Genomic DNA, 19,131 nt, shown 5'->3' on the forward strand with positions numbered 1-19,131 from the left:
GCAAAAAGAGGTCTAGCTTTGCTCAAGGAAAGCTCCTTGGCATCATAAAAGGTCACTTCGTTGATATGATAAATGCGCCCAGCAAGAGAAACTAATTGTTTTCTGTGCCTCAGGGAGAGAGATCAGGGCCTATTTAATTACTGTGCAAGCATTCAAGGATTATTTCAGTGGAGGTTTTAGCCATGAATAGGAAACCCCCAGTACGGTGGTACCTCGGGTGAAGATCTTAATTCGTTCCAGAGGTCCGTTCTTAACCTGAAACTGTTCTTAACCTGGAGTACCACTTTAGCTAATGGGGCCTCCCGCTGCCACTGTGCCACCACCGCACGATTTCTCATCCTGAAGCAAAGTTCTTAACCCGAGGTACTATTTCAGGGATAGCAGAGTCTGTAACCAAAAGCATCTGTAACCAGAGGTACCACTGTAATGGAGACCTTGTATCTCTTCCATTCACTTGCAAAGCATTCTGGATGATTTCTACAAAGCACTTAAGCACATCTCTGTAGCTTTCCCAGACAACATGAAATAGTGCCTCACTGGACAAAAGCCAGCATAATTAAAGATTTAATTGTGGTATTTTTGTGGTGGGCATCTGTCTCACACACTTGGCTCGCAAATTTTCTATCTGTGTGGGCACGACTGTGCTCACTTCCTTTTCTGCCCTTTGAGCATTTTGCTGTATGAGCATGCTTGGAAACAGAGTGTAACTTTTCACCTCTGGAATGTTGACACAAAGCTTATGGAAATACTTCCCCTATGACCTCAGGATGCTCTTCACTAAGAGCTCAACACACCTGTGCTGCCAGAGTCCTCCTCCCTGGCTGCCCATGCTCTTCTCCTTTCGATTTCCCAATAGCAGGGAATAACCCAGAGAAACCACAGTCACCTTTCACTAGAATGAGTGAGTGTGCACTGTACTGCTGTCTTTCCCACAGTCTGTGGCACCACCGTGTGATCTACACAACTATAGGCATACCTCGGATTACAGATGCTTCAGGTTACATTTTTTCACGTTACATTTGTTCAGGTTACGGACCGCCGAAACCCGGAAGTACTGGAACGGGTTACTTCTGGGTTTTGGCGGTCACGCATGCGCAGAAGTGCCAAATCGCAACCCACGTGTGTGCAGACCATAGCGGTCAACTTTCAGATTTGAAAATAAGGGATCAGCAGCCTCACTTGTCCCGGGGACAGTATACAGGATATGTAACAATCTGGGAAGCAGTGGGAAATGGCGCTGGAATGAGGGAATTTCCTGCAAAAAAATGGAAGGTTGACAGCTATGGTGCAGATGCACCACTGCGAGTTGCGGACGCTGCTGGTTACAAACAGGCATCCCGTATGGATTACGTTCGCAACCCAAGCATCCACTGTATATATCATGGGAGCCCAACACCTCAATTATCTCACTGGAGTTTGATTAGGGGTGGTAACACCCAGGAGATTCTATTATATGGAAATGGCAATGTCTACAGATGTACGACTATGATTATTGTTTTACACTAGAACCCTGGCATACGGACAATTTCCAATTTGTAACAGGAAAACGTTAATAAATCAGCTGAGCAAGTGCAGCACAGATGTACCCACCATGCAGAAGGTTCTCCCAGCTTCAAGATTTCCTTCCACGTATCTTGATCCAAGCCACTGTATATACCATTGTTATTGACTATGATAATGACGATCGGCAAATGGTATCTGCGGTGAATCCCAAAGAGAAACGCATTCAGAATGGTGTCATATTCAGGGGAAACTTGGCTACTCCACCGCATTTTTAAAAAGTTGGATCAGACAAAGGTTTTACCTGCAGATGGTCTCTACCTCCATGCCAGAGAATCCGAAGGCACTGTCTCCTTCTATACAGACGACACGTTGCTCAGGATTATGGTCTTTAGTAACCATAGCAGCTGCTACTGCAAAACCTAGCCCAACTCCCATGGTGCCAAAGGTACCAGCATCAAGCCTAGAAACAAAGAAAGTCTGTTGTCTTTTCTTCCAACACATGTTTTCTGCCAGCTGTTCTTAACTCAAATCCTTTGTGCCTTATTAAAGTGGCAAAGGATATCTTCAGAAATAAGAGATACAGCATGTATTCCCAAACAGAAGTGAATAAGGTGTGGATTTGTAAATGTTTGATAAATGAATGTTACACTGAATTGGTAGTTAGAAAAGGCCTCTTTACAGTCATTAAGTTACAACATTGTCATTTTAGCTGTTTTCAGAGTTAAATTCCTGGCATTACAAAGCACATGCTAATTATTTGGATTAAGCTGCTCAAGGCTTGGGTGCAACCATTGTTTTCCCTCTGAGATTTGTACCGCAAGGAAAATAAAAGCATGTCAATAGTTAGGGCAATTTCATAGGCTTCTCGGGTCATTAACAAAAAGGTTCATGAAATCTATTCTGTGTGTAATGCCCTGGAAAAATCAGCTGGGAGCTTGAACACAACAAAAAAACAATGGCATTAGCACTGTAGCTTTCAAATTAAAGTTGAAATAAGAAAAGTGCCTTGTAATACCTATTAATATATATATGGAGAGAGAGAGAGAGATCTGTTGTGTTTAAATAGCCACACACAATACATGAAGGTTATGGCAAAGAAATATCTTTGCTACAAACATTTCTCCACAAATATTTCTTCCGGGCTATCCCACTGTTTCTCCAGGGTTCTTTGCTGACCCAAAATTCTAATTTCAAAATTGAAGTTTTACACTGAGAAAGCATCTGTTCAAGTTCTAAGATATAGCATGCAGATGCCAGACTCTAACCTGAAGCATTCTGATGCTTTTTCACAGATTTGGTATGTAGATACAGACATCTAAAGCTAATGAAGAAGATTCTTCAGTTGCTAAGAAAGTACCCATTCTATTGATTTTTAGAAGTATTATACTCTGGAGCATGATTTTTTTTTTTTGCTCTAGGTCAATAGAATTCATTATACGATGCAGAAAAACTGGCCCGAGACCAGATTTCATTTGACCTGCAAACCACAATGATGAATATCTATGCTGAAGATGGAGCCATAAAATAATACCCAAGCATAGAACTGTAATTAAAAATTAAAAGACAGAAGGAAACTTTTTTTTTTTTACCTGTGGCGAGGATGATAGTTTGGAAGCATAGTGCGGCCAATGTCCATAGTGTTTGCTCCCTCGCTAACCAGAATGGAGTCCTTTGGCAGAAGCTCCCTGATATGGTGGAATACTTGATAGTAATTCATTGGTAGGTGCTTGCATAGTGCTAATGCCTTAATGGGGAAAGCAAAGAAAATAAAAGAGCTTCTGACGAGCTACTGATCCAAAGGCTGCTGTAGTTGTAAGGATTGTGAAAAGATGACTGATATTGATTCATTTATGGAAAATAGACTTGAAGTACAGTACCTTGGAAGTTGAATGGAATCCGTTCCGGAAGTCTGTTTGACTTTCAAAACATTCAAATATCAAAGCGTGGTTTCTGATTGGCTGCAGAAAGCTCCTGCAGCCAATTGGAAGCCGCAGAATCCCCGTTGGACATTTGGCTTTCAAAAATAGTTCGCAAACCAGAACAGTCTTGTGATGTTTGGGACCCAAAACATCCAGAAACTAAGCTGTTCAACTTCCAAGGTACTGAATTTTTTAATTTATTTTTTAATACAGGAAAACAGTCCACAAAGATTAACAGAAGTGCAGTTTTAATTTCATAAGAACAACCCTAATATATTTTTACTGATACAAATTGCTAGTAGTACCTTGGATGCTTCCTCGTTGCTTTTCATTTTTGCCCGTAGTTCTTTCCACCACTCTGCACTTGAAGGATATTTCCAATACATTTTGTTCAGCTGATCAAAAAGCTAAGAGAATAGCGAAACTGTTACCATAGAACAGCATCATGCTTTTTTGCCCCTTTGAACTATTGTTGATATGCCCCTTAAATAAAATATACAAGCACACTGTAATTCAGATGTTGCTGTCTTATACCTTCGGGTATAGGGCGGTATAAAGGGAAAGGGAAAGGGACCCCTGACTGTTAGGTCCAGTAGTGGATGACTCTGGGGTTGCGGCGCTCATCTTGCTTTACTGGCTGAGGGGGCCAACATTTGTCCGCAGACAGTTTTCCCAGGTCATGTGGCCAGCATGACTAAGCCGCTTCTGGCGAACCAGAGCAGCACATGGAAATGCCGTTTACCTTCCTGCCGGAGCAGTACCTATTTATCTACTTGCACTCTGACGTGCTTTCGAACTGCTAGGTTGGGAAGGTGGTATAGAAATAAAATAAAATAAACAAAATTCCCATCATCCCTGATCTTTGGCCATTCCGGCTGGGATTTACCGAGCTCCACCACAAATTAGTCACCCCATCTCTACCCGTTGATGAGGTATATATTGATGGGATATTAACATGCCTGGATAGCTTAGTTGGTCAGAGTGTGGTGCTGATAATGCCAAGGTTACAGGTTCGATCCCCATATCAGACAACTGCATATTCCTGCATTGCAGAAGGTTGGGCTGGATTATTCTCAGGGTCCTTCCAACGCCACAGTTCTATGATTCTATGATGTGTGGGTATCGGCTCCTGCCCAATATATCAGCGTGAGGTTTGCCCCCAAGAAATTAACTGATAATGCACACTAGCCAAAAATGGCTCAAAATCAAGTTATAAATTCCTAAATCCAACCAAACATAAAAAGGTCTCTGTATGTTCATGTATTACCTGCTCTGTCACTGCTTTCACGTCACCCAGTAAGGCTGCGGCGGGTTTCACATTATTCCCCAGCTCTTCTGCACAAATGTCTACCTGTCAAGTAAAAAGACAACAACCTGAACGTAGGTTTGATTACGGCAAACAGCAAAGAGAGTTACAAGGTAATGTTCACACTAACATTTCTCTCTTAGAATGCATCTCTTCGCATTTCTTTTCAGCTCACAGCAAGAAAGACGAACAGCTTGTTTACACTCATTATTTCCCCCCAGAAGTTAACTTTCTCCTGCTATACCTTGCTTGGACCTGCTGTACTAAACCCAGCATAATAAGAACCGTCACGCTGCGTGAGACAAACTGCCCCCAAGAGCAAAATATGCAGCAGAAGGATCAAACCTGGCAGTAGAAAAAGGCAGGAAAAAGAAGAAACAGTTGCGCAAATCAAACTGGCTCCCGATGCGTTTCAAGGAAACTCTACATCAAGGATAATATATTACTTCTTGATTTAATTACTTGAGAGGACTTTTCTTCTCCAGCTCAGCTAAGTGTATATGCTACCCTGAGCCTCATGGAGGATGTGATAAAAATGTAATAACTGAAAATCCCACTAACCTAGTTGTAGAATAACCAGTCACCCTAGACTGTGCCATACCCCTGACGGATTCTTTCTTATGGTTCTGTTTGAATACCTGGATAATCTTTACATCTGACCGAAATCTTGGAGGAAGACCAAAGTGTAGAATCCAGTTCAATCTGGCACCCAGTAATATTATAACATCAGCTCCCTGCAGTGCCCTAATAGTTAGAAACAAAGAAAAGAATTTGATGGTTATTATTTTTGTACACGTTAGAACTAAGATTTAAAAAGACACTTGAAAAATCAGAAGTTCAAATTTTGATGTATTTTACCCTGGGAAAACTGTTTCCGACTCCCATGCACATTATCTGTAGGTTACACTCACTCATTCAGGCTCCACCTCCTAGACTGCACTGCCATGGTACTGGGAGACACATGGTTGCTGCTTCACCAGCCACCAATTCTGCCAACCCAGATGCTGCGTCACAGCGTGATGTCCCTCTAACATTTCAGTCATTCAAATATTACTGAAGCATCGTAGAAACCAATTATAGAGAGTAAAAACATTAACCAGAATAAAGACAGGCACTTAACAGTTTGCTTACAGGAAACTGAAGGTAAATGCCAGTTACTCACTGGCACAGCAAATATTATGCACAAGATTTAAGACTGCACACAGAGTCTTAAAAGCCTACCAAAATAAACCGAATTTGACACTAAGAAAAGCTGAATTTTGTACACTGTATACATTGCAAACCCCCCCTCTTTTTTCTAGTTATAGAGAGGGACAAGGAATGATGCATGGCACTGAAGTCCCAAATGACTGGTGTGGCGATCACAAAGGGTCCCCGGACATTTGACGGTCTATTGATCCCTGTGCCACCACTATGATCACTTCCCCGCTGCCACCAACCCGTTTCTCTCAGGTACACACAGAGTCCAGACAGTTGTTAACATTAAATCAAATAAGCAAGTTTGTTTAATAAGCATCAACAAGGTTATGGTTTCAGATAATTTTTCTTGTCAGTTTCTTAATCTTAGTTTCTTTACTGACCTATACCTTCCTAATAACTTCTAACTGATTATCCCAAATGTCTATCTGACTCCTCCTAACAGTTTCTCTCACTCCCTCATATCAAAACTAGACCAACCTACAGACTTATCCTCCCTCGTCCTTCTCCAACTCCCAACTGACTTCCCAACAACTCCAACTCTAACTTTAACTCCTCCCCTTGGGCTTCCACTGGCCAATCACTTCACACCTTTCCTTATGACCCACCTAGGATGGCAAACGCCACAACAGGAAATATTGATATATCAACGGACAATGTCCAAGCTTTCAAGTATTTGAATCTAGAAACTCGCTTCTCTAAATAAAAAGGTATAGTGACATAGGACCTGAATTCTGCATTCAGTAGAATATTGTGTTTGTCACCTCACACTGCATTACCCTGGTTGACAAGGGCCTGAGATACAGAGCCACTTGGAAATTTCCTCCCAACCTAATGGCAACTAATGGTCATGATTTCATAGCTTTGAGGACAGTGTACTGAACATACTAAACACCTTCCAGTTCATACTTTAGACCAGGCTTCCTCAATCTTGGCCCTCCAGATGTTTTGAGACTACAATTCCCGTCATCCCTGACCACCGGTCCTGCAAGCTAGGGATCTTGGGAGTTGTAGGCCAAAAGACATCTGGAGGGCCAAGCATGAGGAAGCCTGCTTTAGACTATGCTTAAAATAACTCTTCATCTGCATGGATAAGTCCCATATTGGTAAGGCTGAAAAAAATTCAGAAGGGTTCCATTTGAATTTTCTTGGATTACTTTCCTGACACTCAGTTGTAAGCAGAAGCATTTGGTGTTTTATATTAAGGGATCAAGAAATATATGCTTTAGCTTACGGTGTTGGACAAGAGGGGAAGATCTGATTCATATATTTACCTAGATCGGGCTGCAGCCACACAGTATGGATGGTTGTCAGGAACCACTCCCTTCCCCATTGGTGTAGGCAAAAATGGAAGCCCACATTGGTCCACCAACTTTCTGATGCTGTTTTCAGCATGTGCATAAGCAGCACCTGAGAAAGACACCCACCACCACAAGAGATTCCTTGACACTGTTAACATAGCTGCACCTGTCAGATGAAGAATTACCCCCCCCCCAACGTGTAAGAATCAGAAGTCACTTACACTTACTGACAAATCAATTAGTTTTAAAACTGGCAAAGGTAGCTGTAGCATTCCGGGTCATACGTTCCTCACAGCAAATCCATTTTCAGTTGGCCAGTGATCAGTTTTAGCCGGGGAGGATTAGGTTAGCCATATGTACCAGTTGCAATAGCTGCACATTACTATATATCTGAATCGGGACACGGGTGGCGCTGTGGTCTAAACCAGAGCCTCTTGGGCTTGCTTATCAGAAGGTCGGCGGTTTGAATTCCCATGATGGGGTGAGGTCCTGTTGCTCTGTCCCAGCTCCTGCCAACCTAACAGTTCAAAAGCACACCAGTGCAAGTAGATAAATAGGTACCACTGTGGCAGGAAGATAAATGGTGTTTCCGTGCGCTCTGGCTTCTGTCACAGTGTTCCGTTGTGCCAGAAAAGGTTTAGTCATGCTGGCCACAAACGCCGGCTCCCTAGGCCTGAAAGCAAGATGAATGCTGCAACTGCAGTTGCCTTTGACTGGACTTAACTGTCCAGGGGGTCCTTTACCTGTACCTTTTACCTATATCTGAATACCAGCTGCTGGGGAATAAGAGCGGAGAGGGCTACTGTGCTTGTGCCCTGCTTGAGGGCTTCCCATGGGCATCTGACTCGTCAAGGAGGGAACAGAATGTTGGACTAGATAGATCTTTGGTGTGATTCAATAGGACTCTTCTTATGTCTCTTGCATAAACAAAGGGACGTTGAATAGAGGCCGCTGTATTTTTCTCAAGGGGGTTCATCTCCAACGTTCAGGAAGAATTTGTCATTTAGTCTAAACATGGCAACAGAAGGTAATTCCCCCCCTCGCTGTACTTTACGACCAGCCGTAAGCTTGAAAGACGATTACCTTTGCCAATAATTAGGAGTGGCTTTCTGGAATGTGCAATGAATGAAGCCGCCCTGGAAACAGCGGCCACTTCAGCCATGCTGATGGGAGGTGCTGAGCAGCACTCGATGTATCTGGAAGGCAGAATGAAAAGGCCATTGTTTTCAAAAAAGAAATAGGAAGACATGGAACTGTCGAGTTGGAAGGGACCACAAGAATCGCTAGTCCAACCCCCTGCAATGAAGGAGTCTTTTGCCAAACATGGGGCTCAAACTCACAACCCTGAAATTAAGAGTCACTATAGTCACTTTTTAAACAGAACGAGTTTTGCTTTGTGTTTTACTTCAGATGTTGTTCTACTGAGCAACATTGTTCTACCAACGTACACAAATGGCTTCCAAAAGAAACTCAAGTATTTCATTATATGTTTGTTACAGACGCTTACCCCGTAATAGGTTTCTAGTAGTCCACAGCCAGCAATTTTGCAGCGTAGTCTATGCTTAATACAGATTGCACATTCTACCTCGCAACATGTGGGAAGCCACATGCAGAATGGCACCAGCTACATTCCTTCCTAAGCCAATTTCTTTCAAACAGCTGGAACACAACGTTTTCAACAAAGTATGCATTTTGTTGTTGTTTCAACTTCCCACTATTTCCTTTGCTTACTTCTGTCAAATACAGGCGAGGGTTATTTTCCCCTCACAATGATTACTCAAGAAACAAGACTGTAAAAAGAGCTGCAAATGGTGGCTCTCTGTGTGAGCTCTGGAGTTTCTGCACCAAACCTCTGCTTTACCACTGCAGTCTCCAATGTCCTATTTCCCCCACCATAAAGGCCTTCACTGAAGTCAGGGAATGTTCCAGAATAACCTTCAATGAAGCACGAGGAACTGCAGTCAGAAGGTGGCTGGGTGCAAAGAGGGATGGGGAATTTGTGGCCCTCCAACTCTCCTCAGCTGCAGTCAGAATGGCCAATGGTCATTCCCCATTTGGGCGAAGCCATGCCCAGGTGCCCTAAGCCTGACATCATACCTGCTGTCAGATGTGGGGTGGTTAAGGGCAGGGAACAAGCAAGACCTTAAGGTGGGCACAGAGCAAGGCTTACTCCCCACTGGCATGGTCCTTTAAACCTCCAAAATCAAAAGTTTAGAGAAGCTGGTCCATGCTGCTTCTTTAAACTTCTGAAATGGGAAGTTTAGGGAACAGTGTGGGGTGGGAGATTGAGCAAGGCATGACACTACTTCCAAACAGTCTGGCACTGCGCTTTGAAGGCCCGGAGACAGGGCTTCAAAGCTTAGCATCACCTGACGTCACTGTGGTGCTTGATGACTAACAGGTGTGGGTAGGGAGATAATCAGGCCCACATGCCAGAAAAGCTTCCTCACCCTAGATTTATCATATAGGACTCAAAACAACAGTTAAACTGTAGCGTCTCATGTCAGCATTGTCTCACCATTTAACAGATTGCCATTTAAACGTTGGTTCAGTGGCATATATGCTTGAGTCTCTTCCAGATCTTTAGACTCTTCCTAATAATGGTGAGCTCAGTTCTTCCCTGTCTTATTCTAGATCAGCCTTCCCAACCTGGTGCCCTCCATGTTTTGGATGGTCTCAGGTAGCACAGGTGGGACTTGTAGACAAAAACGGCTGGAAGGCACCAGACTAAGGGTGATCAAGATGGGAGCTTCCCTAAAAGGCGTGTGCTAAGTAGCAATTTCAGGAAAGTAAACTGGAATCCACTGGATTGAACAGATCCCAGTTGATCAGGAAGCTACTGCCAGATCACACCCATATCTCTTCAGTGTCTTTTACTATGAGGAATTCCTTGTGTTTGTTCAATATGCAGAGTTTATGCTTTCCCTTAGCAATACAACCCTGCAGGGGTCTCAAACACAGGGAATAATAATAATAATAATAATAATAATAATAATAATAATAATATTTATTTATACCCTGACCTCCCCAGCCAAGGCTGGGCTCAGGGCAGCTAACAAGCAATAATAAAAACAAGTTGAATGATTACAACTTAAAAAGAAAATTAAACTACAACATTAAAATATTGAAACATTAAAATATTAAAATGTAGCCTCCTCGCAGGAGGAGAAGGAAAAGAAAAAAGAGAGGGAGGGAATCAAACTGGCTCCAAGCCAAAGGCCAGGCGGAACAACTCTGTCTTACAGGCCCTGTGGAAAGAAATCAGATCCTGCAGGGCCCTGGTCTCATGAGGCAGAGCGTTCCACCAAGCCGGAGCCAGAGTTGAAAAGGCCCTGGCTCTGGTTGAAGCCAATCTAACTTCCTTAGGGCCTGGTACCACTAGGGTGTTGCTATTTATGGACCTTGAGGCTCTCCGTGGGGCATAAATGACAATTGAGCACACCCACCCTTTTTTAAAAAAAGGAAACAAGCACTCATCTTAATAATAAAGGACTCACTTGACAGAGCTCTTCTTCACCTGCATATTTACAAAGTCTCCTGGTATGTCAATGTAACAGGCACCTGGGCGACCGTAGATGCTATTTCTGACAGCCTAGATTGATGAGAGAGAGAAAAGAACATAAATGTACTACAATAATTAAACTTTTAAAAACAAATCAAAACAAAAACACACCACCAGATTTCGTAAAACGCATCCCAAATTTGTAGGCAATGGCTAAACTTATTATCCAGCTTGGAGAACAAGAAAGCATATGGATTCAGCTTGCAGCCATCTGTAGCCACTGTTATATCTGGAGTAACCAAGTCAAAATCTCCTGCTGACTGCCTATTAAAATAACATGACCCCCATGTAAATGCCCTGGAGCTGTTCTTCAGTTTCTCTGGATTCTTTTTGTTCCAGCGCATGCCATCGGCTGAGCCAACACTCCTTGAAACTCCTATTGATTAAAGGCTCAAACGGTGGCTCAAACAATCGTGGCAGTTGTAGCACGAAACTTTACAAAACTGTTTCCTGGAAAGTTTAGAGAATAAATGCGTCAGCCACAAAAATAAACCTGCAAGGCTACTCCATGAGAGAGTAACTGGAAGGATTATAGAGTGTCGTTAAGCACTCCATGCGTGTTTTGTATAGGATATATATCTTGGGAGAATAATGCAGTGTTCACAAAAATGAACAAGAGGTTTTTCTAAGAGCAGATGGAGTATTATTTCCACTTTTAGGCTGCAGTCCTATATAACACAAAAAGGGACGCATGTGGCGCTAAGGGTTAAACTACAGAGCCTAGGATGTGCCAATCAGAAGGTCAGTGGTTCGAATCCCCGCGACGGGGTGAGCTCCTGTTGTTCAGTCCCAGTTCCTGCCCACCTAGCAGTTCGAAAGCATGTCAAAGTGCAAGTGGATAAATAGGGACTGCTCCGGCGGGAAGGTAAACAGCGTTTCCATGTGCTGCTCTGGTTCGCCAGAAGCGTCTTAGTCATGCTAGCCACATGACCCAAAAAGCTGTCTGCGGACAAACACCAGCTCCCTTGGCCTATAGAGCGAGATGAACGTGCAAACCTTTACCTATATAACACATGGTTGCCTTTGAGCAAATGCCATTAAAATCAGTGAGGTTTACGTCTGAGTAGACATGCAGAGGGCTGCACTGCCCACTATATATACAAAATAGCACATGTAAAGTATTAACTTCTTCAAAAGCATTGGATGTTTTCTACATTTATAGGGTGATCCTACAACTTACTGTTCAAGATGTACCAGTGAGAGGTGTGCCAGTTCCATCAGGATGTCACCTACGATCTACTATAATGTACTGCCCCTGTAATACAGTGGTACCTCTGGTTACGTACTTAATTCGTTCCAGAGGTCCATTCTTAACCTGAAACTGTTCTTAACCTGAAGCACCACTTTAGCTAATGGGGCCTCCCGCTGCTGCTGCACTGCCGGAGCACGATTTCTGTTCTCATCCTGATGTAAAGTTCTTAATCTGAGGTACTATTTCTAGGTTAGTGGAGTCTGTAACCTGAAGCATATGTAACCTGAAGCATATGTAACCTGAGGTACCGCTGTATTCTACTGCTGGTTGCCTGGCCTACAGAGCTGAATGCTGAGGAGCAAGCATCAATGCTTTTCAACTGCTTCATACCTTCTCAATTACAGCAGGAATATCTTCAAGACTGCTGGGTCTGGCGGAAAATTTGCTGTACAGCCGACAAGCTTCAACCTAGATTCAAGCAAACACATATGCTAAAGCCAACTTTTACCTGTTTTTCATTTTCTCACAGCATGAGTTTTATTGAAAGGAAGTAGCTCGGCTGGACCCAACCAAAGGTTTGCTCAACATCCTGTTTCCCAGTGTCCAAAGGGAAAGTCCACAAGTGGGGAATGACAGGAGTGGCCCTCACTGGCTATTGCTCTGCAGGAGCTGGAATTCAGTGCCATGCAGCCTCTAAAATTAGGCATCACAGCTGATGCCAGACAATGCTATGTTAACATGCAATATTCAGTAAAAGAAAGATTCTACATAAAAACACAACAGCCTTTAAATCCAACCAATTGGGGCTTTCTGCTAGAGAGGGCATGTGACAGATACCATCCTATCAAGATGTCCGTTCTGCAAAATGTCAGAATCGGGCCTTCGGTGCTGCAGCATCTAACCTTTGGAACTCCCTTCCACTATATATCAGATAGATGCCTTTTCTATTGTCCTTTTGGCACCTGTTGAAGACTTTCCTCTTTCAACAAGCCTTCTATGTGGAGATCTTTATCCCAGCTGGCATCTGTATTGAATCTGAAGTGATTTTATATATGTGTTGAGATGGTAGTTGTTTTAAATTGGTTTTGTATATGCAATAGTTTTTATACACGTTGATGCTGTATTGTAAATTGTTTTGGGATGCCTCAAGGAAAATGATTCATAAATTAAACAGCAACAATGAATAACAAAATATTTTATAAAATAAATAAACTCAATCATTAATTTCATATATATTTATTTTATTTTCTAACATTTATATACCACTTGATTGTAAAACAACTCAAGGCGGTTTCAAAAAGAGTGAAACAATAAAATTGTTAGTAAAATCCAGTGAAACGTTCAGAAAATTAAAACCACAATTAAATTAAAAACATACCAGCATTCAAGATTTCTGGGTAGGCATGTCTAAACAAAAATGGTTTCAGCAGGTGCCAAAAACAGTACAGTGAAGTTGCCTACCTGATATCATTATGCAGGGCGTTTCAAAGTGTGGTGCCGCCACACTTAAAAGGTCAATTTCTTACATATGTGGAGTGGGTATTATGTGGCATTTGTAGCTGTGCCAGTTCCACAGATTGAATACCCTAAACCATTTCATGCAACACGTTTACGGAGGGAAAAGTGACCAAGCTGTGTACCTGTGGAAATTCTTGGAAAGCTCCCATCGTTTCTTGATTTCTGTCTGAGGAACCTCCAATAACAATCAAAGGCCTGGGGAGAGGGGGGGGGGGAGAAACATTTCTTGGAACCAGGGGTCATGAATTATCAAGATTCCGACACACAGTTTCACCTTGATCCTGCAAAATGGCAGCATGGCAGAAACCCAGCATTTGGTACCCAGCAGTCCATGGTGATTGGGCCCAGGAATCTTCTAAGAAATTGTAAGCATGCTCAGCTTTGACAGACTCACCAGCAGTTGGGGGAGTCAGAGGAGAGGGGAGACAGAAGGCTGAATCTAGTCCTGCCTTCCAACAAAGGTAGTTGGCACTTCCAAGATGATGACTCCAATTAATGCTGCTGTGTGGGAGGATCTTTTGAATTAGGACCATCATCATTTTGGGCCCAATCTCACTATCTTACTTATGATTTGGCCTTGCAAGCTTTCATCACTTCAAAACAAGATTCATACAGGACTCAACATATCACCAGTTTGCCTAATATTACAGATGGCAGGTTTTTTTTGAGAGGGAAACACACACAGAGAAAGGTTGAATTGGCTCTGCAAAAAGATTAAGAGATTTTTGCCTCCTCTTTTATGACTGGATAAACAAGATGCCTCTTACCCTACCAGATGATATGATAGATACCAAGCGATAATGTTATCATGTGCTACAGACATGGCACTTAAAGGATAAGATGCTGTTATAAACAACGTCTTTAAACCAAGTTATGGTGTGATTATATTGGTCACATAGCCGACATGGCTCAGCTCATATATTTCCTAAATTATCGAGCTCTTTTCCTGTATGATAATGAACTTGGCCACTGTAAAAAAGATCTGAAATCTATGGACGAGTCACCATATGTATTTATATGCTATCCTAGCGCAATGCCCTACATGCTTAAAACACAGAGAGAGAGTAAAGAAGCAGAAGAAAAATGACATTTTATCTGGCTTTCACAACACATGATTTGTATTGTAACTTCAGATTAATTAGAAATTGGACTAACAGTCGATAAAAAACACACACACATAAGTTCATTACCAGCAATTCATGTTTGCATTTGCCATTCCACCTAGAGCATGTATGAGGCCAGGACCAGAAACTACAAGGCACACGCCAGGCCTAGAGACAAAGGGGGAAAAACAAAGAAGGTATATAAAAATATATAGAATGAACATACAGATTTAGTAGACGGGGGAGCAAATTAGTCTAAATGCATAATGAGGAAACACTGTCATAGGACGTCATGCTGAAGAATTAATTTGGAAGGACAGAGGCAGGCTACAAATTTTAATCAACAAACCATACAGGAAAGTCAGAGAGGCTCTGGGGAAGTATGTGCATATGAGTAAGAGAGGAGGGGTGTGACTCCTTTCTGTGAAAGTATCTCCTTAGTATTGGCCACAACCCCAAAAATTCTCATGGAAGCTGATGTGCAAGTGCATATTCTTTTTGTAGAATGGAAAACTTCAGGACCTTCAGCAACCATTTCCTTTTCATCCTTTTTGTTTACGTTTGTTTAGGTTACATTTTCTAAAAGTGGCCTTTTATTTACTAATGGAGAAAAACGCTTACTGCACATATACAGAGATTTGCAGTAGAGAAAACATTGTAAAGTGTCAAGTAGATAGAGGCATACAGATAGCAAAACACTGGTGTACAAACAGTGAAAGCTTGTAACTCTGGAAGGCAACTACAAAGTCCTAGAAATCAATTCCTGATTATGATGATAGAACCAGTATTGTTTTTGCCTTTCAAACAATTGCTGACTCTGAAGACCAACACAAGGAAGCACCTTACCTGCCCGTCAGATACCCAACTGCAGAGGCAGCATAGGCAGCCTATTGAAAAATAAAACAAATATTTATCAGCAAGCTGGTGAATGGGATTTTGGTAGTTATAGCAAAATGTCACCCTTAAACACCCCCAACTAGTAAGCTGAGAGGACTTCCTACGGATGTTCAATTGAAGTAAATGGACTATGCTCAGCACACAAAGATGTCCACATGTGAACTAGAATTGACGCAGCTTCTGAACTCAGATTTTCATAGCTACAATAGAAAGGTTCTTTTAAGACTCATTTCAGCTGGAGAGGGCCAGGGGGAGGTGGAACCTACGGGCAGAAGGGAATGCCTCCGCACTCCCATGGGCACCATGTAGATGACCCATATCCTTTACAAAAAGAGAGATTTGTCCAGTCAAGGGTATCACCCAACATTTTGCATAGCAGAAACATTTCCTCTGAAGGCAGATCTCCCAGGTGCTATTGCTTGTACTAGCATTGCATAAACAAGTGTTATGCAAGCACACAGATGGAAATCTCTGCACGTTTTTTCAACCAGTATTATGGAAAGTCACTTTGGACTACTTCTATGACTATTTTTCCCCATATGCCAGCAGATGGCATCCAAGAGAAACAGTAGGGAAATTAAACAAGGCGGGGGACGGGGGACGGTAGAAAATGCTCCATCAGCACTGCGGAAACAAAACTACACTACTTGGATTCGAGTGGGCAGCTATTTCAGTCTAGAAACTATTACACGAGAATGTTATCTGTTTCGTTACAATTGACCTTATTCTACAGAAATATTAAAGTAGATGCAACAAATGAATTCAGTTTGGGGCTACTTTTTTTTTATAACCGAACACTCAATAATTCCTGTTTTGCTTTCCAGCTGTTCTGTGAGTAGTTGAAACTGCACAACTAAAGTTGATGCAACTCAGATTGGGACACAGCTCAGAGGAATAAAATTTAGGTTAAAAGAAAATTGAGGTCATTTTTTGAGGTCATTGAAAATTGAGGTCATTGAGGTGTAACACTATTCCCAGGGAGGCTTGCCTTGTGCTGTTTTTATAGTAACTTCACCCCTAAGTAAAGACACTATCATGCTCCCAGGCCCCTTGAAAACCTGACTTCTGAACCACTGTTTCCCTCTCTCTGCTGGAAGTTTTTTATACCACATTTTAAAACTGTAGTCTACTATTTTATGCTGTAAGCCATCCAGTAAAAAGTGCTACCAGGCAGATTTATAGAAATAAAATAAGGATGTAAATAAAATAAAAATGTGTGAAATGGTTGCAAACACTCTCTCTCTCTCTCTCTCTCTCTCTCTCTCTCTCTCTCTCTTTCACTCATCACTTTCTCTGTTTCAGTGTTCACATAGGAAACATCAAGAATGCAGTTAAATCATTGGAATTGGTAAGTTATTATGACAACAAAGATTTGCCAGAGCAGTCCCCCCATTTATACCATGGTTACATTCATGCAAGCATGTCAAACTTATTTACTACTGATAATGAAACTGCCACACTGAATTAATGGGAAACACTGCACCAAAGACAGGCTGACATAATTTTCCAAAGCATGTCAAGGGTTGTTCCTGTCCACTATTTCTATACCATCTGTTTCATCACAATAATAAAAAGAGCAGGCAGCTTCCATCTACCCCAACAGAAAAATATTGGTTTTAAAGTATCATTTGTCATTGGCCTGGTTTGCACCTCCTGTTAAACCATAGTTAGTGCTTACTATGACACAAATCAACAAGAGTGACACTGAAGGCTGCTCTAAGTTCCCACTTCATTCCTCCTCGGCTGTACCAGGACTGTACCAGGAGCAACAAGCCACAAGTGCTGGCTTGTTATATCGTCTGGACCTGTCCTAGACTCACGGTTTTTGCCAAACAAACCCCAAGTGGAAGCCAAGGTTTATTCTTGGTTTACTGCTTTGTTGGGGGATGGAGGGAACCACAAGTCTGGGTTCAAAAAGCATCACAAGTCAGAGCAGTGAAGCCAGGAGTGGGGAACAGCATGGTGGTCATTCACATTAAGCCATAGTTAAACATGAAAAAGATGGCTTTTTATTGTTATTTATACATTTTTTACAACTTGTATACATACAACACATTGTCCATCACTTATCTCTTTCCTTTTTTTTTTTTTTGCATTTTAAAATTTTATTGAGTTCGATTATATATACATTATATTCGAGTTTCGACATTTCTTATCATTTTGGACTTCCTTCAGCGATGTTGACATTCATTCGTATTTGAGTCTTAGAGTCACATCCCATCCTTTCATATTGCCATTCGTACCTCCTTTTTTACATTGTTTCAATTAAACAATACTTGTTAGCTCTTTACAAAGCCTCTTTAAATGCCACTAACGTTGTATTTACAAAACATTTGTTCTCCAGATAACCCACGAATTTCCCCCAGTCTTCAATAAAATTTTGATCTTTTAAGTATCTTATTTTCCCTGTTAGTTTGTCCAGCTCGGCGTATTCTATTAATTTTGCTCTCCACTCTACCACCGTTGGGATTTCTTCCTGCTTCCATCTCTGAGCTAACACAATTCTGGCTGCCGTGACCGCGTACTGGAAGAGTTTGTAATCCACTTATCTCTTTCCTTAAGACTCCCATCTCTCCATGCTAACCTTGATCTTCTGCATATTCTGATAATCCACCCATTTTTGTCTTTATTTAGTATTATTTGATGCTCATACGTTAACTCCTACTTGCAGGTTAAATTGAGTATAGTAGCCTCTAAGATATTCTCCAAAACACTCACACTCTTCTCTTAACTGCATCTCATCTTTATTTCTTATTTTTTTATTATGGCTGCTAATTCTATCAGTATATTCTGCCATATTTCTTTCGTGGGTACCTCTTTTTCTTTCCACTTTTTCGCATAGACTATTCTAGCTGCTGCGGTCACGTATAAAAAGGAGGTTAAGTGCCTTCTTCGATTATAAACATGGCTTTATGTGAACTGCAAACACACACCTACTCCTCATCTCAGCGGCCTAGAATTTCACCTCAGCGGCCTAGAATTTCTATTACATCAGGCTCTCGCAGATGCATAGCTGTCAACTTTTCCCTTTTCTTGTGAGGAATCCTATTTGGAATAAGGGAATTTCCCTTCAAAAAAAGGAAAAAGTTTCAGCTATGGGCAGGTGGGATGAGGAGCAAATTTAGCAGAATCGTGAGGTGTGCAACTTCTCCTGAGCTAGATGTGTCATATTCCAAACAAGAATCTATGCACTGGGCAAAACTAATAATATCACCAATTTATATGAGAGCCTATGGCATTGCAGAGTATATTCAAGCAGTTTGGTTGATAAAAGGGTCAATCTTCCCCACAAAGGTTATCTAGAATAGATGTAAATATATTCTACATATAGAAAGCCCTCAATCCCTACCCCAAAATATATGCACATATGTGAGCAGGGATGAGCAGGAATGGTTAAATAACCAATAATAGGTAAGTCCAGAAAGCATAGGAATGAATAGTCAACATGGCGCTTAGCGTAGGAGTAGAATATTGAGGTAGCAATTTAGATTCAACATGGTGGGTGAGAATGCAATTTTTACATAATACCTTTGACGAACATAAGAGGGGAGAAAATGATTACTACTCAGAAACCAGAAGGCAATTTAATGTGACATGTGTTTCCCTTCTCCTTCTGGAAAAAAAACATGGCAA

General features: G+C 41.7%; 1 protein-coding gene across 4 annotated transcripts in view; it reads right to left on the reverse strand.

Annotated features, from left to right (window-relative positions):
• The window catches only part of HACL1 (2-hydroxyacyl-CoA lyase 1), a 41,057-nt gene that overhangs the window by 4,705 nt on the left and 17,221 nt on the right, over nucleotides 1–19,131 (reverse strand). For 3 of the 4 annotated variants that reach the window (XM_083705870.1, XM_083705871.1, XM_083705869.1), the window contains exons 3-15: nucleotides 15,448–15,488; nucleotides 14,689–14,769; nucleotides 13,621–13,693; nucleotides 12,371–12,448; nucleotides 10,724–10,818; nucleotides 8,310–8,422; nucleotides 7,200–7,335; nucleotides 5,367–5,472; nucleotides 4,690–4,773; nucleotides 3,728–3,829; nucleotides 3,093–3,247; nucleotides 1,805–1,963; nucleotides 1,591–1,698 (exon numbers count right to left, since the gene is read on the reverse strand). In XM_083705870.1, coding sequence (XP_083561996.1) covers nucleotides 1,591–1,698; nucleotides 1,805–1,963; nucleotides 3,093–3,247; nucleotides 3,728–3,829; nucleotides 4,690–4,773; nucleotides 5,367–5,472; nucleotides 7,200–7,335; nucleotides 8,310–8,422; nucleotides 10,724–10,818; nucleotides 12,371–12,448; nucleotides 13,621–13,693; nucleotides 14,689–14,769; nucleotides 15,448–15,488 — 1,331 coding nt within the window. Of the gene's footprint in view, nucleotides 1–410; nucleotides 1,699–1,804; nucleotides 1,964–3,092; nucleotides 3,248–3,727; nucleotides 3,830–4,689; nucleotides 4,774–5,366; nucleotides 5,473–7,199; nucleotides 7,336–8,309; nucleotides 8,423–10,723; nucleotides 10,819–12,370; nucleotides 12,449–13,620; nucleotides 13,694–14,688; nucleotides 14,770–15,447; nucleotides 15,489–19,131 lie in introns of all 4 variants that reach the window. The other variant, XR_014556824.1, reaches the window with a different exon arrangement.

Source organism: Podarcis gaigeae (assembly GCF_964106915.1).
Source record: "Podarcis gaigeae genome assembly, chromosome: 12".
Classification (NCBI taxonomy): Eukaryota; Metazoa; Chordata; class Lepidosauria; order Squamata; family Lacertidae; genus Podarcis; species Podarcis gaigeae.